Source organism: Microcebus murinus, chromosome 25, assembly GCF_040939455.1.
Source record: "Microcebus murinus isolate Inina chromosome 25, M.murinus_Inina_mat1.0, whole genome shotgun sequence".
In the NCBI taxonomy this organism is placed as follows: Eukaryota; Metazoa; Chordata; class Mammalia; order Primates; family Cheirogaleidae; genus Microcebus; species Microcebus murinus.
In genome coordinates, this window is record NC_134128.1 from 13753187 (window position 1) to 13781114 (window position 27928).

General features: G+C 41.9%; 3 protein-coding genes across 5 annotated transcripts in view; 2 read left to right on the forward strand and 1 right to left on the reverse strand.

Moving 5' to 3' along the window:
- The window catches only part of NMT2 (N-myristoyltransferase 2), a 43048-nt gene extending 33143 nt beyond the window's left edge, over window positions 1-9905 (forward strand). For both annotated transcript variants that reach the window (XM_012737962.3, XM_075997625.1), the window contains 3 exons: window positions 4734-4901; window positions 6580-6717; window positions 6945-9905. In XM_012737962.3, coding sequence (XP_012593416.1) covers window positions 4734-4901; window positions 6580-6717; window positions 6945-6965 — 327 coding nt within the window. In that variant the 3' untranslated portion in view covers window positions 6966-9905. The remainder of the gene's footprint in view (window positions 1-4733; window positions 4902-6579; window positions 6718-6944) is intronic.
- A 116-nt stretch (window positions 9906-10021) lies between these two features.
- On the reverse strand, window positions 10022-12882 carry RPP38 (ribonuclease P/MRP subunit p38). Of its 2 annotated transcripts, none has more exons than XM_012737966.3 (2): window positions 12518-12882; window positions 10022-10968 (listed from the first exon to the last, which is right to left on the reverse strand). In XM_012737966.3, exon 2 carries the CDS (start codon window positions 10956-10958, stop codon window positions 10110-10112), a length of 849 nt encoding a protein of 282 aa, XP_012593420.2. In that variant the 5' UTR covers window positions 10959-10968; window positions 12518-12882; the 3' UTR covers window positions 10022-10109. The 2 variants fall into 2 exon arrangements, with proteins under 2 accessions (XP_012593420.2, XP_075853741.1); XM_075997626.1 differs by lacking the exon at window positions 12518-12882 and adding an exon at window positions 12422-12509.
- A 5473-nt stretch (window positions 12883-18355) lies between these two features.
- Window positions 18356-26369, forward strand: ACBD7 (acyl-CoA binding domain containing 7). Its single transcript, XM_012737969.3, has 4 exons — window positions 18356-18466; window positions 25611-25728; window positions 25834-25896; window positions 25985-26369. The coding sequence occupies exons 1-4, from the start codon at window positions 18359-18361 to the stop codon at window positions 26056-26058; spliced, it is 363 nt and encodes a 120-aa protein (XP_012593423.1). The 5' UTR covers window positions 18356-18358; the 3' UTR covers window positions 26059-26369.
- The last annotated feature ends 1559 nt before the right edge of the window (window positions 26370-27928 follow it).

Sequence of the window (27928 nt, forward strand, 5' to 3'; positions counted from 1 at the left end):
GGCGATCCACCCACCTCGGCCTCCCAGAGTGCTAGGATTACAGGCGTGAGCCACCGCGCCTGGCCGAAACTGACTTCTTTTTTTTTTAACTGTGAGGGTACATAGTGTTGAAGAATATGGTGACCACCACCACTATGGTTTGGTGCCACTGACTTATTTTGTGCTGAGGCACCAGCAGTTCTGACTGCCATTTCTTTTGCTCCATTAGTGCCAATATCAACATGGTGAACAAGGCAGATAACTTCTTAGTGTTATTAGGGAAATAGTTTTGACTTCACAGATTTCTGCAAGGGGCCTCAGTTACCCCCCTACATTTTGAGAACCGCTGCCCGGGGCATGTACTTAGAACTGCTAAGTCTAAGGGTCAGACCCATCTTTCACATTATTAGAATTGGGAAGTAGCTCACTAGAATAGCTCCTTAGCATTGTATGAGATTCCTGTGTCCTTACTAACAAATGGGTAGTATCAGACTTTATATTTAGGCCCATCTTATATGAAACAGTATCTCCATTTTAATTTATATTTCCTCATTACTAATGCATTTGAATCTCATATATCAGTTAGCCATTTGTATTTCTTCTTGTATGAATTTGCTATTTGTATACCTTGCCTGTTTTTCTTTTTTTCTTTTTTTTTTCTTTTTTTTTTGAGACAGTCTCACTTTGTTGCCCAGGCTAGAGTGAGTGCCGTGTCATCAGCCCAGCTCACAGCAACCTCAAACTCCTGGGCTCAAGTGATCCTCCTGCCTCAGCCTCCCGAGTAGCTGGGACTACAGGCATGCCCCACCATGCCCAGCTAATTTTTTTTCTATATATGTTAGTTGTCCAATTAATTTCTTTCTATTTATAGTAGAGATGGGGTCTCGCTCTTGTTTGGGCTGGTTTCGAACTCCTGACCTCTAGCAATCCACCCGCCTCGGCCTTCCAGAGTGCTAGGATTACAGGCATGAGCCACCGCGCCAGGCCTTGCCTGTTTTTCTTTTTCACTGTAGTGTTCTTACTGATTTAGGGAAGTTTTTCTATATTCTGAGTACTAATATGTTGTATTATATATTCTATTTCTGGGTCCTGTATTCTATTCCATTCATCTCTCTGTCCCTCCACGCATACCACATTGACTTGATTACATCTATAGCTATATAGTAAGCCTTAATATTGAATAGAATAATTCCTCCCATTTTATTGTTATTTGTCAAGATTGTTTCAGCTAATCTATTGCCTTTGCTTTTCCACATAAATTTTGGAATAAGCTTGTCTTTGTCTACAAAATACCTTGCTAGCATTTTGATAGGAATTATGTTAAACCTATAGATTAATTTGGGGAGAATTGAAAAGTCTTCTGATCCATGAATGTGATATGTATGTCTGTACATTGATTTAGATCTGTTAACATTTCTTTTATCAGCATTCTACAACAGCATCCAGATCTTGTGCCTGTTTTCTTAAGTGTATACCTAAATATTTCACTTTGTTTGGAGCGATTATAATGGTATTGTGCTTTTAATTTCAGTTTCTGTATGTTCATTGTCACTATATAGAAATGCATTTGCTTTTTTCTGTGTTGTTTTTAAAACCTTGCTGAAATCACTCATTAGTTCCAGGAGTTTATGTATAAATTCCTTAGGATTTCTCCATAGAGGATCGTGTCATCTGCAAATAAGGACAGTTTCATGGCTTCCTTTCCAATCTCCATTCCTTTATTTCTTCTTCTTGCTTTATTGCAGGAGATAGAACTTTCAGTGGTTTGTTGAATGAGAGTGGTGAAGGTTGATATCTTTGTCTTGTTGTGATATTAGGGGAAAAGCATCCCGTCTTTCATCATGAAGTATGATGTTGGCCGAGGTTCTTTGTCAGTGCTCCTTGTCAGTCCAAGGTCATTCCCCTCTGTTTCTAACTTGCTGAGAGTTCTTACGAATGGGTGTTGGATTTTGTCCAGTGCCTTTTCTGTTTCTTTTGATAATCATGTGGTTTTCCTTCTTTAGTCCATTAATACGGTAGAATACGTTGATTGATTCTCAAATGTTGGATCCCTCTTGCATTCCTAGAAAAAAATCCACTTGGTCACAGTGTATAATTCTTTTTATATACATTGTAGTACTCGATTGCTAATATTTTGTTGAGTATTTATTGATTCACAAGAGATTCATCTGGAGTTTCTTTTATTATAACGTCTTCGACTGGTTTAGATAAGGTAATACTGTCCTCATAATATGAGTTGAGAAGTATTACTTCCACTTCTATTTTCTGGAAGAGATTGTATAGACGTGGTATTAATTCTTTAAATATTTGGTAGACATCTACAGTTGAAACCATCTGAGCTTAGACATTTCTTTTTGGGGAGTTTTAAAATAATTAAATGTCTGTAATGATTATTCAGATGATCTATTTCATCTTGAGTTTTAATTTTTGAAGAATTGGTCTATTTATTTTCAGTTGTTGAATTTATTTTTGTAAAGTTGTTCATAGTATTCCCTTGTATATACTTTTAATTGCTGCAGGATCTGTAGTGATATCTCTTGTTTCCTCCCTGATACTGGTGATTCATATCTTCTCTCTTTATTTTTGTCAGTCTTGCTAGACTTGTATCAATTTTATTGATTTTTCTTCCCAAAGAACCAGACTTTCGTTTTTTATTCTCTGTTGTCTTCTTGTTTTTAATAACGTCTCTTTCTTTGCCCAAATTTTCCATCTTTTCATTTGTTTCAAGAGAACTTGTGATTAATTGAAGCATTTCTATGGTAGCTGCTTGCTTGGCAATCTTGCCAGATCATTCCAACGGCCGATTCATCTCAGTGTTGGCCTCAGTTGGTTGCTTTTGCTTATTCAAGTTGTGATTTTCCTGGTTGTGGGTATGACAGGTAACTTTCTATTTTATCCTAGATATATTGCCCTTTATGGGAGGAGACTCTGTGTCTTAGTAAAGTTTTTTATTTTGACAGGTAGTCACCCTGTTGATGTGCACATGCAGGTCTTGGCTGCTTTGTTAGCGCTTGTTTCGATGACAGTTTGTCAGAGCCTTCCCAGTTTTATATGGGTCTGCTGGTGTCTATGGGACTTCCACTGGCCCTTAACTGGTACTGTCTGCAGGGTTGGCAGGGGGCTCCCCAGGCTGGGCTGTCCGGGGTCTTTCAGAGTAGGATGGGAATCTCAAAATTGTGCAGTCAAAGAGGCTTTCCTGGTGGCACTAGTTGTGGGCAGGGTCCCCCTGCCTGAAGCAGTGCGGGGAAGTTGGAGAGTTTGGGGCCCACCAGTGCAAAGAGCTTCCAGCAGGGTGTGAGTGTTTGTTGTGGCGAAATCCTTCTCACCAATTCTGCCCAGCTGCCCTGGTGCGTGTGTGTCTGTGTGTACACACACACACACACACACACACACACACACACACACACACACATTTTAGTTTTGTTCCTAGGGACATTATAGCTTTTGGTAATGTTATAAATGGAATTTTTAAAATTATTATTATATTTTCTAATGGACTTAAGTTGGTAAATAGAATTACTAAGGATTTTTGTAGGTTAATCTTGTATTTAGAAAATTGGCTGAACTCTTACTAGTTCTAAGATTTTGTTTAGCTTTTCTGTATGTCCAAACATATTATATGCCAATAATTATACTTTTAGTTTTCCTTTTTAATCCTTATGGGTCATATTTGGTTTTCTTTTAGTATTACAGTGGATAAGCTATATAGTACAAAATAAATAAATATCAAATGGACATCTTCATTTTGATCCTGACTGCAACATTAGGCATTAAGGAGTTTTTGCATAGGTGTTTTGGTAGATATTAAAAACCTTTATTTTGGTTAATCAGGTTCTTTTCTGTGCATTGTGTTCTGTTTTTTTAAAATCATGAGTTGGTGTTGAAATTTTTTGTCAATTTTACTGAGGTATAATTTACATAAAATGAAATGCGCAGATTTTAAGTGCACAGTTAGATAAGTTTTGACAAATGAATCCATGTAAATAACTACAACTCAAATCAAGATAAAGAATCCACAGAAAACAATGGTGAATTAGCATCTCTTGTATTATCCTGGATGGAGCCTAGAGCACATTCTACTAAGCGAAGTATCACGAGAATGGAAAAACAAGCTCCACGTGTACTTACCATCAAATTGGTATTAATTGGTCAACACTTTTGTGCACATATAGTAGTAACATTCATTGGGTGTCTGGCAGGTGGGAAGGGGGATGGGTAAATTCATACCTAATGGGTAAGGTGTGCACTGTCGGGGGGGTGGACATGCTTGTAGCTCTGACTAGGGTGGGGCAAAGGCAATATATATAACCTAAACATTTGTACCCCCATAATATGCTGAAATTAAAAAAGAAGAATCCAGAAAGTTTCCCTATGTCTTTTTGCAGTCATTCTCTTTGTTTTCAAAATTGTTTCAGCTCTTCTAGGTCTTTTGTATATCTGTATAAATTTTGGAATCAGCTGGTTTGTTTTTACCACAAAAGCCTGCTGGGATTTTGGTAGGGATTGCATTGAATTTATAGATCAATTTTGGGAGAAATTGATGTTCATAATATTGAGATATCTAATCCATGGATACTGTATAATTCTCCATTAATTTCTTCTTTAATTTCTCCCAGTATGTTGTAGTTTTTGGTGGGGAGGACTGGCTTATCTTTTATTAAATTCATTACTAAGTGTTTCATGTTGTTGGATATTCTGGTAGTTTGTATTATCTTATTCATTTCACTTTACCTGCCGTCACCTTTGTTTCTCAGAGCTCCAGTGGAAAACTGACAGACTTCCTGAGCTTCTACACTCTCCCCTCAACAGTGATGCACCACCCGGCTCACAAAACCCTCAAAGCTGCCTACTCTTTCTACAACATTCACACGGAGACACCCCTGTTGGACCTCATGAATGATGCACTCATCCTGGCTAAGTCGGTAAGTGATTCATTCCTTTTTGTGCTGTTTGGTTCCCCAAATGTGTATGCCAAAGTATATGAAACAACATACTGTATTTTGCTCCACACAGGTGGAATGGAATGCATACAAGATTTTTTTTTTCCACTATTGAGCATCAATCAAAGTTAGAATTTTGACAAGAGCTTCTTTTAAAACTTAAGTGGCTCTTTGTCATTAATTTTATTACACCTTAACAAAAAAGGCATTTTATACAAATCAGGAAGAGCACATAAAAGCCCATGATAGGCTGGGCATGGTGGCTCTCACGCCTGTAATCTTAGCACTCTGGGAGGCTGAGGCGGGGGGATCACTCAAGGTCAGGAGTTTGAAACCAGCCTGAGCAAGAGCAAGACCCCATCTCTACTAAAAATAGAAAGAAATTAGCCAGACAACTAAAAATACATAGAAAAAATTAGCCGGGCATGGTGGCACATGCCTGTAGTCTCAGCTACTTGGGAGGCTGAAGCAGGAGGATCGCTTGAGCCCAGGAGTGTGAGGTTGCTGTGAGCTAGGCTGACGCCACGGCACTCTAGCCTGGGCAACAGAGTGAGACTCTGTCTTAAAAAAAAAAAACCCACAATATAAGGAAATAATATAAGGAATATAAGAAAAAGACGTGATCCTATAATACAAGGCAAATACTTGAGTATACTTTGTGTTGAGTGAATAATTAATAGCAATAAGTTTTTGATTCAATTAAATAGTCTGTGAATTTTAAAATTAAAGGAATTTAAAACCACAGGAATTACATTCAAAATGTACATACTATATCTGTTGTTTTTCTATTTACCCAATGTAGAAGTTTGGATAATTGTTAAATTTTTGCTACAAATATATTTTTTCCTTTAAAAATAAATTTAATTCAGCTGAAAGATACATTTTGATGATACATATTGAATGTGGGAAAATTGTTTATGAGAAATTGGAAACAACACATCAAAAGTGTCTTCCTTGTATTCCTCTAGTATTTGATAATTGAAAACGTCGTTTTTAAAAATCTGTTACCTGTACTTTTGGGTCTCCAAATCAACACTGTCCTCATATTGCCCATTTTCATCTACTTTCCCAAAATGGCTAGTAATAAGTTATTTAAGATAAAAATTCTGAGAAATAAAAATTGGGGTACTGCTTCTATATCACATTTTGCATAGTATTATTATCTAACATTTTAAAGAAATTTAATCTTTTACCATTGAAATCCTACTGAATTCATTTCCCATTATCATCCCAGGACAAATATAACTATATAAAGTCTTTACAACTGTGGTTCTGTGACAATAGCTTCAGCCAAGTCAGGATTTAGAATGGCCAATAATGAATAATTCTGGAGATGGGACCATTTGATAACTGTTCCCTTCTAAAACAATAAAATATTTTCTGAAATAAGTTATTTTATATCAGTGGTAGCCATCATACTATATTTTTTTTTTTGATTCAGCAATTTCTGAATTATCTTACTGACTTCATCAGATTCACTACTAGTTTTATATGACAATTTTCACCTGAATTCTTAACCTACACTATGTATTGCAGACATTAAGCCCTATTATAAATGCCTATCTGAGCTATTAGAGGAATTCAGTATTATTATGAATAATATGGAAAACAGTTTGGTCCTTTGATGTTTTAAATTTTATTTCCTTTTTTCCATTGGCAGAAAGGATTTGATGTATTCAATGCACTGGATTTGATGGAAAATAAGACATTCTTAGAAAAACTCAAGTTTGGTATAGGAGATGGCAATTTGCAGTATTACCTGTACAACTGGAGGTGTCCAGGAACAGATTCAGAAAAAGTAAGTGAAGCAGGTATATAGCCTTTGTAAACCCAATAAATTGACTTTGACAGTCCCATACTTGGACTACCCTTAGGATCTAGAGGGCTTTTTAAGTAAGCTTATAAAAATACAGATCTCTTTCCATAAACACAAATATTGGGGATAAAGGAAAAAAAAAATACAGATCTCTTGTACTACATTGTAATTTAATTTTTCTTACTATTCCATTTATTCCCTCCCTTTAGGTTGGACTTGTACTGCAGTAGATGGATATTTTTATTTCTAGAACTCTGACATCATTTGTTACTATTCTCACGATTTCTGGAACTGCCATTCCAAAGAAGAATAAAAGCACAACTTAAAACTGAAGGTAGATAACAATCAGAAAAGATGGAAAAAAAATCCACATGTGACCAATAGTACACATTTCTAGCTAGGACATTCAAATTCATCCTTTTTTTCACTGTTTACCCATTTGTGGGAGGAATGAAAGGGTACAAAGAGCACATTCTTCTGATTTTCAAACTTTTGGTTGTCTCTTGATGAAGAGGGGTATTTTTCCACTCTCTAGAAAGGGGACCGTTTCTATGGACTAAACAGAAGTCACAAAATAGCGTAAGAAAATCTTTGGTATTGTGTGGAGATAAACTGCTGCATTTCTATTTATTCAGAATATTTGTCCCTGGAACAGAATGAAGGATCCATTTGGAAAATTTTGACTTGTATCATCTTACAAGGTATCATTGGGAACATTTGTGGAATTAACACTTCTGTGACTCAAGGACAAAAGTGGTGGATGTTGAAGTGTGGAACAATACAAAAATGTGCTGGTGACGGGTACATTGATTTCTCCCTAAGCAAAGTTGCCAAATCAGTAAACATACAGATTGATACTTTGATCTTCACCAGGTTGGTGAACTGTGTCAAAAGCAAAGTCCCGTGCACACACTGTGTGCTCTCTGTAAGACTAGACTTTTCTGCTGCTGCGGAAACTCCAGTTTCTTCTCAGCAACAACAAGGATCTATGTGAGGAAAAGGAAATAAAAGCTCTAAGTCAAAAGAGATGTGAAATTTATTAGTGCTATCAGGACATTGATAGTTTGAATGTTTTTATGACTTATGCAGAATTGCACATGTTCCTTTATGCTGACTTTAATTTATCATGAAAATTGTCATGCTAATGGAAAATGTCTTATTTGTAAATAAGTATTCATAATTTTGTTACTGATGGTGTTTTTATCTAGAATTTGAAAAACAGTTTCATAGTGTACATATATGTGTATATATTGCCCGTCACCCAAGGGAAAAATAAGATGCTACAAGAGGCCACATAGACTGGCCTTGTCTCAAACACCACAAAGTAGATACTAATTCCTGCCTTTACTATACCAGTGCCTAGGCTGTTCAGTGCAGAAAAAGTTATTTTAGATAACATGATGGCATTTCCTTCATGTTGTAAGTAGTCCAATGAAACCAATCATACCTTACACCGGGGAGGGGCCCTCAAATTAGGGCCCGTAGCCTGTTTTTGTACAGCCCAGGGGCTAAGAGTTTTTATTTTTTTGAATGATTGGGGGAAAAAAAGTCAAAAGAATAACACTTTGTGAAACGTGCAAATTATACAAAATTCAGATTTCAGCATCCATAGTTTTATTGGAACACTTTGGCCACACTTTATTCACGTGTGTTGCTTAAAGTTGCTTCACACTCAAAGGCAAGTTGAGTTGTAGTGACAGATCTTATGGCCTCCAAAGCCTCAGAGATTTACTGTCTTGTCCTTTACAGAAAGTTTGTTGACACTGATGTACACTAAGGGGTCAAAAGCTACTTTATATAGCTTGCCGTTATCCTAGAGACCAACCCACAGCTGTGGCATCCCTGAGACTACCATTAGAGGGCAGACTTGGGCCTCACAGTAGTGCATAATCAGGAGTAGCACTGTTCTTGGAGACTCATTGGAGGACTTCTCATTTTGGATAGTTCAAACCCAGTTGCATCACCAGTCTCTCCTAAAGGAGGAGAAAGGCTTCAAGAAACAAAACTGTACCAATTCACTGGAACATGTTTTTGAGACACCATTAAGTAAAAGAGATTTTGACTGAATCAGAGTTAAGACTCTAGTTAGGAACATAAATCCCACTCATTTTTATGGCACAGTCTTACACAAAAGGAGCTTTTCAAATAATTGCAGAATTGCCCGTCTGAAATTTTGTCATGAGCTTAACTCCTGATGAAACTGTTACACTGTTCCTTCAAAGATTTATGTAATTCCAGTTGTTTCAGAATTGATTTTACTCAATCATTTTTAAATACAGTAATTAATACCATTTGCCTCTTTATAATTTAAGCAGATTACCAATGAACATTTTAGAGAACCAGTAAAACTGCTTGTTTATAGAGTAGCTATTAAAATTAAATTCAAAGGCAATATATAGTCTTATAGATTAAAAAAGAACTACCTTGTCTTGCACTTTGTTATGAAAATGCTCTACTACATAAGGTAGCCTTACTTTTTTTTTTTTTTTTTGCCAAGATGGTATAAATAAAATTTAAATGAAGAGGTGGCATAATTCCTGAGTCAGCCAGAATTTAACCTGAAAAAATTTTTGGTAATCTATTTCCCCTAAATTATAGAAAGTGACTTTTTCAAACACACTAAGTAGCTTTGATTATGTTCCACTTCCTAACCTGAAGGACCCCTGTCATGGCACAGACCCGCTTCTGAAAATCCAAGCTGCTTTTATTCTCTTTTTGCCACATTTCATCTAGTTACCATCAAACTTTTTATATGTGAAGATTTTCAAGGAAGTAAGCTAACCATGTAAAGGTGGGTGAATTTTAATTAGTCAAAATACCTTATCCGGCTTTTTCTATAAATATCACACCTTTCTTCCAAGTCCATGTCTATGCCTACCTACAAAGAAAGTTGAATTGACATGAAGTAAAAAATGTGTTGCTTTTGAAGACAATGTATTGCTTAGCATTTGGTATCCTTCCTTTAAAAGTGATAATGCTTCTCCAATCCAGTTTCACCTACCCAACCAACAAGAACCATGTTTACTGTGGCACACTTTCCAAGTTTGATAGAAAATAATGCTATGTGTTGTAGGATACAGATGTTCTTGCTTACAAGCATCGTACCAGCCTTTAAAAAAGTGAATTTATACAAGCATGGACATTAGTTTCAATAAACTTTTGTTTTGATACTCCTATTTTTGAATATTTTCTGCACTTAGTGTTTTTAAAGTTTCAGCACATCTGGGCCATACAGTTATAGTCTTACATTGTAAGGAACATTAACAAACAGGACCCTACAAATATATGTAAATATAAATCATTTTATTAATTTCAAGGCTTCTTTACAATGTGTCCTCTTTAAAAATTATATGAAATTACAAGTTTATACAAGATTACTTTGAAGTAGTCTTTTTCCTTTTGGATGGTTTCCTTATCTTATTGGGGTTTGGGATCAGTTTCTTTATTTTAAGGGGTTGTAAAGCTACAGCAGAAGTCGGCCCAGCAACAAACTTCCTCTTATGTTTTGAGAGATCTTCAAACGAAGTGTCCAAAATCTCTTTGTCTTGGCTTTCCAAAGATTCATGCTCTAAATTTTCCCTGGAATCTTCAATTCCACCTGGAAGCCATGGGACAATTAAACTGGGTACTCTGGGAGTGATGGCTCTTATTTCGTCAACAAAGTCAGTGGTGGTCTTTTTGAATCCCAAGGCTAGAACGCATTTTAAGCCAATGACCGGGGCGATTCTCTCGCTGAGCCTGGGAACCTGACAAGCGGGAACAGTTCTGCTCAAACTCAGCTGAATCAAGTGCGAGGTGATGATTGCGGGCTTGACTGACTTACACACCAGAACTAAAAGCAGTTCACTTCTTTCCAGGGCTCTGGTAACTTCATTCACACCAATGGCGAGCTGCTTCCTGACGTGCACGGGCGACCAGCCAGACACCTGCTGGCTGGCATCTGCTTTTGTCTCCTTCAGATCCCCACTAACACCAACATCTGTGCTGCATTTTTCCCTTTCTTTTTTTAAAAAAGGTGTTTTTTTCTTTCTCTTCTTATCCTCAATCTTCTTAAGTCCAATAGACTTAAACCTGTCTTCGAGCGTCTGTAATATGAAGTGCATATCCTCTTTCTCTAGAGCACTCCAGCAGATAGTGTATGGATTGTTCAAAGATGGCTTTACGATTAAAGGCCTTGTTTTACGAACAGATCCCCTCCCTGGGGCTTGAGGAGCTGCAGCCATTCTGAAAATCCTTCGTGGAGAAGCAAAATGACAACAGAAAATTCATGTTAGCTTGAAATGCACATCTTAAGAATATCTTGGTTTTACTCTGAGTCTTGATAAACTAGAGCAAACCTAATTATGTAGGCCCAATGAGGTGACTATCCATGGAACCTCCCTTTTAAGATTAAATAACTTTAATCACTTTCCCTATTTTTTTTGCCCCATTTTGAATGCTTAGTTGAGGCTCTTTAAAATATTCAGGACTATGGGTGACCAGTGTTTGATCTTACCCTTTTCATGACTTTACTCATATATAGGCAATATGTGAATGGCATTATTGCAATCATAGTGTTCACTCATTTCATTTATTAAAAAATGTTCCATTTCTACATGTTCATAATTATCCTTTGAGTGGCTGTATGGTACTGTTACAGACTTGTTGCCATTATCCAAACTGCTCTCTAGTTGGGCTTCTATTCATTCATTTAACAAATATTCTCTGAGCACCTCCCGTGTGCAGGCTGTGCTCTAGGCACTGGGACTCTCAGTAAACAAGACCCCATGCCCACCTGCATGGAGTTCACAATCTGTAAGGACCCAGGAAGCCTCTGCTTTTCATAATTAACCAGCAGTGATTTTGGCCATGTCAGTATTGTCCTGCTTCCTTCCTGCCAGCCACAATGCAAGCCCTCCTCTTCCCCCATTATCTCTGTGCTACCCTCGAGCTCAGGAAATCAGGAAGGAAAGCAGATCATCCAAATCCAATGTGGTGATTGCCAGTGACTGGCATCAGGTTCAAGATGGTCAAGGAGAGATAGATAAATGACAGAGGAGCAAGACAAATAGGATCTAAACGAGCTCTTGCCAAACTGCAAGTCCCAGATCATGTGTCTCATCATCAAAACAGCACGAGGTAAATACTTAAAATGATGTGCAAGGATATAGCAAGATAGGCAGTGACTAATGTCTGCACAATCTGGTGAGGAGAGGAAGAGAACCATGTAATTGGGAAAAGCAGCATCGCATGCTGTATAATGCGAAAACAAAGTACCAAAGAAGTAATTGTTTCAGAGAAAGGGAGAAAAATAAGAAGGCCTTGCTGAGAGGCCTTTTGAGCTCTGTCTGGGGTTGCCTACAGACCAAGTGCAAACTCTTTTTTAAAGGGACATACAAGGCCCTCCATACTCTGGCCCCAGTCTCCCACGAGGCTCCTTCTTAGGGCCTGCCATGCCCATGACACTCAACCCTGAACCACGTACTGTTACATGAGGCCAACAATTTCTCACCTCAATGTCTTTATGCCCATTATTCCCTCTGCCTGGAGTACCACTCCCACCCTCAGGCCCACGACCACCTTTCAGACTTCAAATATTTATGGATTAGGCACCAGGCCATAAAGATGAAGTATTTCAGTAAGGAACAAATATTCACTAGCCTCAGTGAGGTTACAATCTATGAGAAAAACATTAGCAAGTAATTACGTTGTCAAACAGCAATGGCGTTTCTACGTCCGGTTGTCACACAAAGATCCAATTATTGAGACAAGGATTGCAAAAGAAGAAAGAGATTTTTAATACCACAAATGTCTTCGCGGGAGAACGGGAAAAGCTGCCTCAAGTCCGCCTCTGCCGGAGTACTAGTCCCGATCACACCCCGGGCGGCGTATGGCGCGTCCCCGGCACCCACTTCCGACTCACGAGGGCGAGTCTGTCGTCATCAGCCGGAGACAGCGCCGGCTCCACGTGCGCCGGTGCTGCGCATGCGCAGAGTCGTCGCCTTCCCGGCTCCACCTACCAAATGCGGTGGGGCGGGGCGGAGCCGCTCGGAGCTCTTCCCGTTTCGTTATCCTGCGGTAGGTCACTCCCAAGGTGGGGGAAATCGGGCCACAGCGTCGCGCGGCCGGGAAGCGACAGAACGAAGCCCCATCTTGAAAAAATTGGGTTTCAGACCCCAGGCTCCAGACAGGGCCCTAGAGCGGCAGTGCGCAGGCGCAGTGTCTGTCTCGCGATATATTCTGCGGTTGCCACGGTAACCTGCCGCTCGCTTACTGACTCCCTCTATTTGGGGGCCAGCCTTTGGCTTGCGGTCTCCTGGAGGCTGGTGCTCTCAGGGCTCCGGCACTTTCTGCCTTTCAGCGCCCTGGTGTCTCAGTCCTCTACCTCTAATCGCTTTTCTGTCTCTTGCCTTGCCTTAGGGACGTGAAACCCTAGCCCCAGTCCCAGTGACCCATCCCCATCGAATCCCAGTAGACCCCCGGCACCGGGAAAATCAAGATAAATGAAGGGCAGGGTGTTGGCTAAAACAAATACTTACAGGCAATAATAATATGGGGGACCTTGAGGCCCAGAAAGAGGGAGTAAGGGTTGCTTGGAGCTGTGCAGCAGCAGACCAGAATACTCCATCAAGTGTCACTGCTGTCGCTACTGCAAGCAGTGGAGATTGCGGTTACGAATGGAGTCGGAGTCGCTGGGAAGTCGTGGACAATTGGTCAAACAGCTGAGTGACACTTTGAAGGCCAGGAATCTGAATCTTCGGATCCGCTCTTGGCAGGAACTTGGAAGACAGGAGGTTGCTTCCAATCTAAAAGAGCCTCCTCCCTGCCCCCACTTTTTTTCCTTTCCATTCTTACTTAGGCCCCCTTCCTTTTCATCTTCTACATATTATATCTTCTTCCCTTTCTCAATCTCTTCACTGCTCATTTTGTTTCCAATTTTTTTTTAGTTTCTATATTTCCAATTTCCATATTTATAATAGCTACCTAATAGTACCTAACTGTACATAAAGTGAACAAAACAAAAAACTGGCTTTTGGTCAAAGATTATTGCAGGTTACACAGGGTAAAAATATAACATGATTTTTTAAAATCACAATTAGATTTAAAAAAACGAGATTACAATGAGTTTGAGTGTAACAAAAGCTTTTGTTTCATAAAAAGAATCATGAATTCGCTATGATGAACTACAAACATGCAATTCTAAAGACAAATAGAGACACAGAAGTCTAATTAAAATGCTACAGTAATGGGAAGGAAATGTGTATACGTTTTTGTCCCCGTAAGGTTCCAGGTTTATAGTTCAAGGATCATCACAGCTTAACATTTACTCTATGAAGATTATTAGCTGTTCTAATATATTACATGACTCCAGAGCCACGCAGCCTAGTTTGAAATCCTAACTTCATCACTGACTAGCATATGACCCTAGGCAAGTTCATTAACCTCCTATATGAAAGGATAAAAATAGTACCTGTTGTGAGGATTAAAAGAGATGATCCCACATAAGACACTTAGCACAGTGCCTGGCACATAGTAAGTGCTTGATAAATTGAACTGTGATGAATCTAGTGACACCCTTGGCAGAATTAAGTTAATAAACATTAAATGTAGCCTTTATGACATTAGCACTTATGTTTTATTTTAAAACTAGCAAGATAATTTCCACAAGAACTTTGCTAGTATGAACAACTACATTTCTTTTTTTTTTTTTTCTTTTTTTTTTTTTATGAGACAGAGTCTTACTCTTGCCCAGGCTAGAGTGCTGTGGCGTCAGCCTAGCTCACAGGAACCTCAAACTCCTGGGCTCAAGCGATCCTCCTGCCTCAGCCTCCCAAGTAGCTGGGACTACAGGCAAGTGCCACCATGCCCGGATAATTTTTTCTATATATTTTTAGTTGGCCAATTAATTTTTTTTTTAATAGAGACGGGGTCTTGTTCTTGCTCAGGCTGGTTTCGAACTCCTGACCTTGAGCGATCCGCCTGCCTCCCAGAATGCTAGGATTACAGGTGTGAGCCACTGCACCTACCCTGAACAACTACATTTCAAAGTTAATTTCTCTCCTGTTTGTATTGTACAAACATTACAACACGTTTTTAAATTTCTCCTGTGACCCACTCACCTCCAAACATTATTTTTTTAGTGTTCTCTTCTAACTTTTTCCCCATATATGCATGCTTTTGCATTAAAATTTGGCAGATTAAATCTTGTATTCTGATTTTATTTCCATATAACATTTTTTCATGTTTCTCAAATAAAGGCTTCAAATTATTACTGTAAGTCTACATATTTGGTGTCCAATACTGAACAATCAGTTTTACTTATTAATGACACTTATAAAACCTCAGTTTTCAGCCTGGGCAACATAGCAAGATCCTGTCTCTACAAAAAATAAAACAACAAAAAAAAATTAGCCAGGTATGGTGTCGTGTGCCTATAGTCCCAGCTATTCAAGAAGCTGAAGCAGAAAGACCACTTGAGCCCAGGATTTGAGGCTGCAGTGAGCTATAATTGGGCCACTGCACTCCAGTCTGGTGACAGAGGGAAACCCTGTCTCTAAAATTCAAAAACAAAACTCCATCTCAGTTTGGTCTTTGAATAATAAAGCTTTCTTTTTTATATCAATTCTAGAATTGGACTAGTGTTAGGTTTATATGCTTACCATGGTGTAACAGTGATTTAAGATTCTGAATGATGTCATTAGCCACAGTCCTTTGATGAAATAAAGTCACGAGAAAGTTTGTCAATAGAAGAATGTAAGAGAATTGACTACCAGATTTTCCTTTCCCTCCGTGACATTCTGACCTTTGCTTTGTGCGTGTGTTATTGTTATATATAACATCAACAATTGGTATGTAAAGAACAATCAGTAATTTAAAATCAGTTCCTAAGAATAAACTTTAATGATGCACTGCAAAACCGGATAAACAGACTTTGAGTCTGGGGCAGTGAAAACTCTGCTAGTTAGGACTACATAATGCTCCCCAAAGGACCTGTGTCCATAGAAGCAATGTGAATGTGAAATGTTTCAAGCAATTAAGCAATTTCTAGGCCTCACAGGACAGCAAAATCAAGATCAACATGATGTCAACACCCTGCAACTGTAATCCCATGGGACAACATCCGTAGTCCCAGAGGTCAGATGACAGGTATTATGAGGGGTGGGTCACTCTGCATTGAGAAGCCATCTGTGAACTTCAGCAAACAGTTCTATAGACTGATGCAGAAGCCTGCAGCTGTGCCCTAAGGTAGAGTAGGTTGCAGGGAGTGAGAAGGGAGAAGGGGAAGAGAAGGAAAGCCCTAGTATCAACTGAAGTTAGGGAAAAGGATGCAAACTACCCCTGTGTTTCCTGCTTCCCACCAGAGGGAAGCCTTGCTCCGTGAGAAATCGTGGGCACTCTCTGCCAAGACTTAGGATAGACCGCTATTAATACATGGCCCCCCAGGGTGCGGTGGCTCACACCTGTAATCCTAGCACTCTGGGAGGCTGAGGCGGGACGACTGCTTGACCTCAGAAGTTCGAGACCAGCCTGAGCAAGAGCCGACCTGTTTCTACTAAAAATAGAAAGATTAGCAGGGTTTAGAGAGGCTGAGGCAAGAGGATCGCTTGAGCCCAGGAATTTGAGGTTGCAGTGAGCAATGATGATGCCACTGTACTCTACTCAGGACGACAGAGACTCATCTTAAAAAAAAAAAAAATAGACTGCTACAGTCAGGCCTTGCCTAGGTGGCTATGTGGCGATGTTCAAGGTTGTCAGGGGCCTTGGTAGAGCTGTTCTATTAAAAAAGAAATTTGGGTCGGGCGTGGTGGCTCACGCCTGTAATCCTAGCTCTCCAGGAGGCCGAGGCGGGCAGATTGCTCAAGGTCAGGAGTTCAAAACCAGCCTGAGCAAGCGTGAGACCCCGTCTCTACTATAAATAGAAAGAAATTAATTGGACAACTAATATAGAGAGAAAAAATTAGCCGAGCATGGTGGCACATGCCTATAGTCCCAGCTACTCGGGAGGCTGAGGCAGGAGGATCGCTTGAGCCCAGGAGTTTGAGGTTGCTGTGAGCTAGGCTGATGCCATGGCACTCACTCTAGCCTGGGCAACAAAGTGAGACTCTGTCTCAAAAAATATATAAAATAAAATAAGAAATTTGAAAGACCTTAAATCAGATGGTCACAAGGCTAGACTAGGATGTGTATTCATGTACTCTCTCTCACTCTCTCTCTCTCTAATGGATCTGATTTATTTTTCTGTAGATACAAACTCTTGCCATGTTGCCCAGGCTGGGCAACTGTGTGTCATAAAGCTGTCAGTCCCACCCACACCCGATTGACAGTCCACGAGACTATTCTATAATTGCTCTTTTGTTCTCTCTTAAACTCGCTCTAGCCAGGCATTGCCTCCCACGTCTGCTGCATTAAAACTCTTATTTAGGTCATGCATTCTTAGGGTTAATCATACCGTCTCAATCCTTATCTTGCTTGACATACTTCCTCACTGGAGTTGCTTTCTTGACTTGGTTTCTGGGTTACATGTTCTTGGTTTTCCTCCTCCCTCAGTGATCACTTCTTCCCTGTCTCCTTTTCCTACTTCTTCCCCTTGTCCCCAGCCACCCCCCAGGGCTCAGTCTTGGGTCCTCTTTTCTCTTCTACATACCTTCAGTTTCTAGGGTCTTGCAGAATCACTGTTCTAAATACTATCTCTATGTTCATGAATTCCAAACCTTCCCATCATCCAGGACTTTAAAAAAGAAAAGAAAAGAAAAAAAAAAACCTAAAAACTGCCTAGTACATTTTTCTAACATTTGCTTTTTGTCCTTTACTTGGAAATGCGTTCATTTCACCACGAAAATATTTTCGGGGTGGGGGTGGAATTTACATGAAAAAGTAGCAAGTATTTTTTTTTTTTTTTAGATGTAGCTTATTCGAAAACAAGCTAAAAGGTTTCTAAGCTTTCTTCTCCGTCAGTGGTTGTTATGTTGGAACTCAGCAACTCTGCCAACTCTTAAGTTCCTTTTCTCCCCGGATGGGGCCATTCAGACGAAGAGTCAGCGGGAAATCAGCTCCTCCTGTGACCAGAGGCTCTGGCTCCGGTTCTTGGGACGTGTAACGAGTCGCGACTCAAAACCCTATTCTGCGAGTCTGGTCTGCAGACTCGGGGTGACGCAGGGTCTGTTCCCCTGGAGAACTGGGTCAAACTGAACAGGCGAGCGGCCCTGCGCCTCTGCCATGATCGAAAACAAGTTGGGGTGGCTGCAGCGCGCGTTCAGAACGCAGGTGTTTCTGCTTTGCAAGGAGGAGAAAGGTGCAAACCGCACGCCCTTTGTCTGTCTCTGATGCTGACCGGCGCCCCGGGGTTTCCAGGAATTACACAGGACAGAGGGGAGTAAGTGGCAAGAAGGGGTCCCAGGGGTCCCAGGGGAGGTCAGGGCCCCGGGTTTCCCGCAAGAGACCTCTAGAGAAAGAGGAGAGAAGCAGGCCAGGAGCGCAGAGGACCTCGTTGGAATTCCCGTCGCTGCGCCTTCCACCTGGGGCAGCGGCGACAGGTGCGGACGGCGGGCGGGGCCGGCTCGCGGATCAGCCCGCCCTCCCGCCTGCGGCCAATGGGAGACAGCGAAGCCCGGACAGCAACCACGGGGATCCGAGATCCCAGCCAATGGGGGCGCCCTTCGACGGGCGGGCGCCCTTTAAGAGGCGGCGGGGCGCGGCCCGGGAGCCCGAGCGCGCGGAGCAGCCACCCGGCCGGGCCAGCATGTCCCTGCAGGTAACGGGCCGGGGGGCCGCGCGGGCGGGAGGATGCTCCGGGACGGAAGCGCTCAAAGCGGGGCGTGGGGCCGGGGGCACTCCCGGTCCTTCCCGAGCGCCCCACGGACTGCAGTGTAGACCGGACTCGTGCAGTCTGGTCTACACCAGCCAGGGTGCTCCATGGCCATCCTTCTGGACCCCGGGGCGGGGGCTGGTTTAACGACGGGAGCGGAAAGCGCGGGGCAGCCCCTGCTCCGCCCCTTCTCTCCCTGTTGCAGAGGGCGGCGGGGGCGGAGGGGGTGTCCCCTGCGCCCCCTTGCTCGGTGGCACCTCCAGGGGCTCGCTCTTCTAGACAGCTGTCTTTCTGAACAGAAGAGATCTGTGAAGGCTCCGATTTTAAAATACTGTTTTGCTGGTACGTGAAAAAATTATATATGTCAAGGGTAGAAAACTTTGGAAAAGAGAACGAATATAAAGTAAGTAAAAATCTTTAGGAATTCCTTCACCCAGGTGACAACCGCTGCTGACTTGGTGGATTCCTTCCTAGTAAGTCCTTTATCGTGTGTGTGTCTTTGTTCATATTATCTACGCACACACCTGTTATGTTATTTTGTGTATGCAGTTTTGTTCCTGCACTTCACACTGTATTATGAGCATTTTCTCATCATTAAATATTCCTCTATAGTATGAACTTTTCAAATGCATAAAATTTTACAGAATGAACATGGCTAACTTTAACCACTTCTTCAGGCAGGATGTTACCGTGGGTAAAGGCACGTACTGCAGGTCACCTGGGTTCAAATGCATGCTTCACCTCTTCTTAGCCTGTAGCATCATTGTTTAACCTCTCTGTGCCTCAGTTTCCCATCTAAAAATGGAGGACAGGTACTTTTAAAGGGGCTACCTGTATAGAGCATTTAAAACAGTGCCTAACATGTAGGTGTCCAATAAAGATAAGGTTGTGTTTGAACAGGCAGATATTCTTTTTTATTTTCAGATATTCTTATGTATGACTTATGTAATTCTTATTGAACTCTCCCCCAAATGAGCAAAACTTTCTTCAAATCAAAAGAACTAGAAGGTTTCTTTTTAGCTTAGTACTTTGTGGGGGCTTTTTTGTTTGGTTGGTTGATTTTTTTTTTTTTTTTTTTTTTGCTGTTGTTTATTTTGAAAATATTTTCCATGAGGATTTAAAAGTCAAGGGACATCATAGGAAAGCAACGTGCTAAGAAATATTAACCCTTTGCACTCGGATATCGAGTGTGGATAATGTCAAGTGGCTAATGAGAAAAAAGCAAGTGTGCAAAGGGTTAATATCAACTACCCTGATAGTATCTACCACCAATCCATTTGAGCATTAAGAATATTGGAGGAAAATAACTTTTAAAAAAAGACAACCGGTAGCTGGCTGACATATTTAAACCTCGTCCTTCTTTGCAACTTACCTGGCACGTGCAGGCATCACAGTGGTACTTGTGTCCTGCCAAGATGCTACTGATAGCTCAGTTAATGGAAGCAAGAGGAAAGGTCACAAGCACAGAGTCCCCAGTCTCCTATTTCTTTATGCTAGCAGTCAATAGTGACAAAAAGTCTCACAGAAGCAACAAGACAAATGGAATTTCTAATTCATCTACAGCCTCCCAATTTCATTTTTATGTGTGTGTGCACCAGAGTCTCACTCTGTTGCCTGGGCTAGAGTCCCGTGGCGTCAGCCTAGCTCACAGCAACCTCAAACTCCTGGCTCAAGTGATCCTCCTGCCTCAGCCTCCCGAGTAGCTGGGACTACAGGCATGTACCACCATGCCCGGCTAATTTTTTCAATGTATTTTTAGTTGGCTAATTAATTTCTTTCTATTTTTAGAAGAGACAGGGGTCTCAGTCTTGCTCAGGCTGGTTTCGAACTCCTAACCTTGAGGGATCCACCTGCCTCGACTTACCCAGAGCGCTAGGATTACAGGCGTGAGCCGCCACACCCGGCCCCCAGTTTCATTTTAAAATTACGATATGCTTACATCCTTACAAAACCTTTTAAGAGAGTGGATGGTTATCTTAACTGGACACATTTCTTTTTTAGATGATGAAGCTAAATGATTTTCCTTCCGAGAGGATGCATCTTTTCAAGTCTAGAGGACTCATGATTTTACAATTGGCAAATAACTAACCTACCCTTCTCTGCCCCACCCATTACTTTTGTACGACCTAAGAACTGTGCATTTTCTTGAGTGAGCATTTTTGATCTTCCTAACTCAGTTCCTCAGTGGGAAAGAATTGCTCAAAAAGCCCATGTCAACCCCACATGTGGGATGTCCACGTTCTTTGGCCGCAGAAAGTGAAGTTAGATTAGGTGGGAGACAACTGAGAAGCTGTCCAGCTGGGGTGACATGGAAAGGAAATGTACACGGGGCCAGAGCAGTCAGCACAGCAGGCACGATGTATATCCAGCCCGAGTGACATTGGCATAACTGCTACCCCAAAGGTGGGGGGAGGGGACCCTGGGATGCCAGCATGAACAGGACAGGGTGGGGGGAGAGGCTCACTAGCCTTAAGGGAGCCTGTTTTGCAGCATCTTAAGCACTGCCAGTAGGGAGATCATGTGCTGACATTGCACCGGGGTGTTGAGGACCCCATTGCAAGAGCATCAGCCCAGCAGAAGCTGAAGTTCCTTCCCAAAGCAGCGAGCCCAGCTCCACACCAGTGCATGCATGGTACAAAACCGTCATTCTCTTTGCTCAGAATGCTTTGAGACTCAATGTAAATGGTGGCACCTTTAAAGCTGTGTGTCACCTACGATAACTTTCTGATCCTAATAATACTCATTAATCCATCCAGCAAGGGTGTCCTTACTGGGCTCCCACTGGGCTTGTGCCACCTGCCCACTCTGTAAGTCTGTAGGGCTCTGCTGTTGCTCCCAAGGTGAATATCCACGCCTGCCTCTGTTGTGGATGTGTAGGGGAGCAAGCGAATACAGTCCCACCCAGCCTTTATGTGGGGCCCTAGTCAATTCCGTGCACGCTGCGTGGAGCAGCTGTCCCTGCCTGAGTACCCAATAGTGCAAGCACCATCTCAGCCCAGGGAAGGCTTCTTCCACGCCCTTCCCCACTGTGCTGCCTCCTCTGCATTCCCGGAGCAACCGGCTGCTTCTCCTTGGCAGCGAGTCTCATGGGTTCACGGCTGACCTGCTCATCTCCCACTGGACTCTGAGCTCCTTCCAGCGCACGCCCTTGCCCTGACCTCCCCGTCCCTGTCTGCCTAGCAAAAGCCCGGCCCATGTCGCAGGTGCTCAATCTGTTTGTTAGGTAGCATGATATGTACGATGAGCCCTGGGAGGGTGCAGTCCACAGACCAGATCAAGAATATTTTACATTCTTTGTTGTGTTTAACCCTGACACCTGGCCAGGCATGGTGGCTCACGCCTGTATTCCTAGCACGCTGGGAGGCCAAGGTGGGAGGATCGCTCAAGGTCAGGAGTTCAAAACCAGCCTCAGGCCGGGCGCAGTGGCTCATGTCTGTAACCCTAGCACTCTGGGAGGCCAAGGCGAGCAGATTGCTCGAGGTCAGGAGTTCGAGACCAGCCTGAGCAAGAGTGAGACCCCGTCTCTACTATAAATAGAAAGAAATTATCTGGACAACTAAAAATATATAGAAAAAATCAGCCGGGCATGGTGACGCATGCCTGTAGTCCCAGCTACTCGGGAGGCTGAAGCAGGAGGATTGCTTGAGCCCAGGAGTCTGAGGTTGCTGTGAGCTAGGCTGACGCCATGGCACTCACTCTAGCCTGGGCAACAAAGTGAGACTCTGTCTCAAAAAACAAACAAACAAACAAACCAAACAAACCTAAGCAAGAACAAGACCCCGTCGCTACTAAAAAAAATGGAAAGAAATTAATTGGCCAACTAAAAATATGTAGAAAAAATTAGCCGGGCATGGTGGCGCATGCCTGTAGTCCCAGCTACTGGGGAGGCTGAGGCAGGAGGATCGCTTGAGCCCAGGAGTTGGAGGTTGCTGTGAGCTAGGCTGACACCACAGCACTCTAGCCTGGGCAACAGAGTGAGACTGTGTCTCAAGAAAAAAACACCCTAACCCCTTCTTGCTGAGACTGATGGTATCTTTGCGGCTGAAGCTGCATCTCAGAGGCGCTTTGTTTCTTACCTAGAGTCCCAGGGCAGTGTGTCTCGAAGCTAGAATTCAAACTGAGCGTCCCAACGCAAAGCCAACGTTCTTTCCACTACGGCACATCATGGTGGGGTGGGAAAGGCCTCCTAGAGGAAGGTTCATCAGAACAGCACCTTAAACCAGAAGCATTTTCAGTGGAGGTGCTAGGGCAGGGCAGGCTGGACAGAGAGATGGTGCTGGATGCTGCTCTAGAACTTGATTCTTTCCTGGGGAGGGAGGAAGGAGGGGGACCCCTGAAGTGATATGGGAAACTGTTGAGGCCCAGCCCTTCTGGGAAGAGGGTCCAAGACTTTCATTGGACCTATTTTTTTTTTTTTCTTTGAAATGGGGTCTTGCTCTGTCACCCAGGCTGGAGTGCAGTGGCACCATCACAGGTCCAGATCCCTATGCTCGGCTAATTTTTAAATTTTTTGTAGAGACGGGGTCTCACTATGTTGTTCAGGCTGGTCTTGAACTCCTGGCCTCAATCGATCCTCCCCACCTCTGCCTCCCCAAAGTGCTGGGATTACAGGCGTGAGTCACCACGCCCTGCCTCGTTAGATCTTTGTGTGGTTCTATACCCCCCAAAATATGAAGAACAATTGTCCAGAAACTCATTGCTGGAAGGCAGGGACCTCACGTGGTTTTTAAGGAGCCTTAGAATTCCAATCGAGGATGGGCTCACCAAAAGGAATTGGACTGCTGTCGTTGGAAAATGGCGCGAGACTTTATAGCAAACAGAACATCTGAGATGGCTGATGAGACTACAGAGGAAGCTGCCCACACCTCTTTGTGAATGCCCTCGCCCTGCCTTGCTCTTAGGAAGCCCTGGCCACTCGTGTAGCATTTCAATTTTATCCTTATTATAAACAAAATAGGTACACATTATAGAAAATTTGGAGAGGATCGAAAATATTAAAAACCAGAAACCTTACCTACTGGTAGGTAGAAGCAATTACTGTTTACGTATTTTAGTATATTTCTTTCCAGTCTTTACTTTTTCTACCCAACTTGCAAAGCTGAGAGTATAAAAACAATTTTTGTGTTCTTTGTTCAACTATAAAGTATTTTTCATGTCTCACTTCATTGAAAGAACTGTTTGCAACTTTTTCTAGAACCAGTTCTTTTTTCCCCAAAAAAGGTTTATAATAAAAATAATAGCTAACATGTATTGAACATTCACCATATACAAGGCAGTATTTTAAGTGCTTTACACGTTACCTTATTTAAATCCTTCTAACAACCTTGTGAATAGGTGTTATTATTGACTCATATACCAGATGAAGAAACAGACACAGAGAGGTTGAGTCACTTGCCCAAGGTCACACAGCTCTTAAGTGGTGAAGCTCAGACTCAAACCAAGGCAGGCTGGCTCCAAGAGCCTGTGTGTGTTCTTAACCATGGCCTTACGTATAAAGCAGCTGACAGTTTCCTAGAAAGACAAGGCACCGTTGGCCACATGTACCCATCCTTGTCAGTCCCCTGTAGGAATTGATTAAGAGACTGGGTCATTTTCAGGGTTATTTAGGTTGGAGACCCTGGTCTCCGATTGACAGATGATTTTTGTTCTTCCCAACACAACTGTTCTAGGTGTGCGACTCTGTCTTATTTTGGCGACTGGATGGAAACTCGACCGAGCAACTCTGCCCAGCTCACAAGGGGTTCTGAGGTTACAGTGGGGTGATCCAGTTTCTCTCCCAGGCCTCTGGCATCTGAGAATAAATATGGGAGTTAGCGAGGTCAGGTGTCTCTAAGTTAACCCAGGATAAAGCTTATTGCTTAAGTGCACGTATGTGCGCTTATGTGTCCAGGAAGTATACAAATATATACTTACTACTCAAGTATCTCTGTACACAAAGTTTTGCTCATAACTCTGAGTTGGCTAAACAATTTCCCTTTTCTAGAAATCAGTTGAAAAAAAGTCTTATAACTTTTGGGTTCAGTGTTGAAAGCAATCTGTATAAGCAAAGTTCAACTAAGTCAGGAATATTGATTGCCCTTGGAAACTAGCGAGTCCACTAAATGGGTATAAATGATACAGGTGTTGAAGGGCGTGGGCACGGGGGTGCTGGGAGAGAAATGCCCTGGACGGTGGTATGAACTGGCAGCAGAGCCCTGCGTGTAGTACAGTGTGGATTTAGGAGAAAGAGGAAGGTTCATGGGATCCTTCAAGATCCCATGGATCTTGGAGGGGATCATCCAAGATCATGGGATCTTGATGGGATCATCAAGAAAGCTGCATCGAGTGGAATGCTTTTTTTTTTTAATAGAGAAATTGAATATTTTCAGTATTAAGAATTTTATTTTGGTGGAAACAACCCAAGTGCCCATCAGTACATGAGTGGATTAATAAAATGAGGTATATGCATAACATGGAGTGCTATTCAGCTATAAGAAACAATGGTGATCTAGCACCTCTTGTATTTTCCTGGATGGAGCTGGAGCCCATTCTACTAAGTGAAGTATCCCAAGAATGGAAAAATAAGCACCCCATGTACTCACCAGCAAATTGGTATTAACAGATCAGCACTTAAGTGGACATATAGGAATAACATTTATTGGGTGTCGGGTAGATAGGAGGGGGAGGAAGGGATGGGTATATATATACATAATGAGTGCAATGTGCACCATCTGGGGGATGGACACGCTTGAAGCTCTGACTTGGGGGGCAGGGGTATGGGGCAAGGCAACACACATAACCTAAACATTCGTACCCCCATAATATGCTGAAATAAAAAAAAAAGAAGTTTTATTTTGTTCTCCATATTTTGTCTATTTAGCACGTGAGTACCAGGAAAGGTAAACCAATGGGAGTTCAAATAAATTAGGATAATTCTGGTAGAACCAGAGTAGCAATAGTTCATATCTATTTGAAACCTTTGTCCTCTTCCTTTTTTAAATTCCCCCACCTTGGTGGCAGTAAGTGCCCCCAGATTCTGACAGTCCTGCCTAAAGTTAACAAATGCACCGTGTGCTCTTTTTTTTTTTTTTTTTTTTTTTTTTTGCTTTAGGCTGATTTTGACAGGTTCGCAGAAGATGTCAGGAAGCTGAAATCAAGACCAGACGATGAAGAACTCAAAGAACTGTATGGGCTTTACAAACAAGCCATAATCGGAGACATTAATATTGGTATCAGCTTGTCACTTAAAAAATACTTCTACATTTCATTTGAGCAGCGTCTATAGAAGTGCACAGTAAAAAGTAAACCTGAAAATACACTTCTTTTTTTGGCAGAGTGTCCAGGAGTGTTAGATTTAAAAGGCAAGGCCAAATGGGAAGCATGGAACCTCCGAAAAGGTTTTTAATTCTTTAATAAAGTTTACAAATAACTTCCTTAATTTCCCAGTGCACCACTCAGGGAGATAACCTCTCTGTATCTTTCTAGGATTGTCGAAGGAAGACGCGATGAGTGCCTACATTTCTAAAGCAAAAGAGCTGATAGAAAAGTATGGAATTTAGGATTCTGCGTATGAGAAACTTTTCTTTCTGAAGCTTTCACAGAGGTACCACGTCCTCACATTCAGGGTGGAAGTACACGTTTATGGATCGTGTCTGTTTTTGCTATTAGCATGAACTGGAATACTTAAAATTAGGAGTACGCTGAAACTGCGTAGTTAAATTTTACTTGCTTAACCTAGATGACTGTGAAGGTTCTTTTAGAAAAATATTGCTCTGCTAGTGTGTAGACAAAGATTTAACCATTGTGTGTTCTCTTGGCTCCTCTGATCTTCTCCAATGAGCTTGTGTTACTGGTGTAATAAAAACAAGGGATTAAGAATTAATAGCAAGACTACTCTTTTGTTACACGTGTAGCTCTGGGCTCAGGCTGATGCAGTGACACGCCTGGGTCCCGTCCTCACTGTGTGACCTACTTGCTGAGTGTCCTGGGGCCAGTTATTTAGCCTTGCTAAGCCTCGTCTGTAGAGGAAAAAGAATAATAATATCACTCTCACCAGGTTGTTGTAAGAATTCAAGGAGATAACTGTACCCATGCTACCCTCTTAATAGAGCAAATGCTATATAAAACATAATAAGCTGGAAAATGTTTTTTTTTTTAAAAAAGAAATGTATATGTCTATCTATAGTGCCTTAAAGGAAGATAAAAGCCACTATCAGATGGAAATATCTCCTGTTTCTCTTTAAATTTTTATATTTCAGAGAAATAAAAAAAAGTCAAGCTAAAATGTATCTAGTGATAAACTCTACCACTACTGCACCCTGTATGTTCCATTTTATCAGAGTGAAAATGTCGAATCTAGACTCCAATAAGGACCCACTACTCAGGTTTTCTTGATGGTACGTACATAGGCTCTTTGTTGTTTTTTTTTTTGTTTTTTTTGAGACAGAGTCTCGCTTTGTTGCCAGGCTAGAGGAGTGCCATGGCATCAGCCTAGCTCACAGCAACCTCAAACTCCTGGGCTCAAGCAATCCTCCTGCCTCAGCCTCCCGAGTAGCTGGGACTACAGGCATGCGCCACCATGCCCGGCTAATTTTTTCTATATATATTATTTGGCCAATTAATTTCTTTCTATTTATAGTAGAGACAGGGTCTCGCTCTTGCTCAGGCTGGTTTCGAACTCCTGACCTCGAGCAATCCGCCTGCCTCGGCCTCCCAGAGTGCTAGGATTACAGGCGTGAGCCACCGCGCCCGGCCATACATAGGCTCTTTGAAAGAAGCTAGTCTCATGTTTACAGCTCACAAACCTGCTTGAGATCCTATAGGATAAATATCCCCCCAAACAGTGTACCTCTATTCCCTGTATAATGATTTAGGTTTGATGTGGTGTGACCAGAGGGACAGATTAATTTCATGTCACTTACCACAAAAACAAAACCCTCCGAATCCACTAGATCAATTTCCAGGGAATTACGCTGAGTGGGAAAAGCCAATCCCCAAACATTGCAAGCTCTTTGATTCCATTTATGTGACATTCTTAAAAGAGCAAAATTATAGACACTGAGAACAGAATAGTGATTGTCCGGGAGCGGGGAGCCGGGTGTAGCCATGGAAGGGCAGCCGGCGGGATCCTACAGTGATAGAATGTTCTGTGGTTGTGAAATTACACTGCAGTTTTGCATGATGGTTACCGTTAAGGGAAACTACCCAAAAAACTACACAGATCTCTCTGTATTAGTTCTTACAGATCTAAGGGAATCAACAGTTATCCCAAAAATTTGATTTAAAAAAAAATCAAGATCGATTTTTTTTTTTTTTTTTTTGAGACAGAGTCTCACTTTGTTGCCCAGGCTAGAGTGAGTGCCGTGGCGTCAGCCTAGCTCACAGCAACCTCAAACTCCTGGGCTCAGCAATCCTACTGCCTCAGCCTCC

Bases quoted from the DNA above. Each gene is read 5' to 3' on its own strand.
- RPP38 (XM_012737966.3), bottom strand. From the start codon at position 10,958: ATGGCTGCAGCTCCTCAAGCCCCAGGGAGGGGATCTGTTCGTAAAACA.
- ACBD7 (XM_012737969.3), top strand. From the start codon at position 18,359: ATGGGGGCGCCCTTCGACGGGCGGGCGCCCTTTAAGAGGCGGCGGGGC. The intron at 25,729-25,833 runs GTATCAGCTTGT...TTTTTTTGGCAG, and splicing joins AATCGGAGACATTAATATTG to AGTGTCCAGGAGTGTTAGAT. The intron at 25,897-25,984 runs GTTTTTAATTCT...GTATCTTTCTAG, and splicing joins AGCATGGAACCTCCGAAAAG to GATTGTCGAAGGAAGACGCG.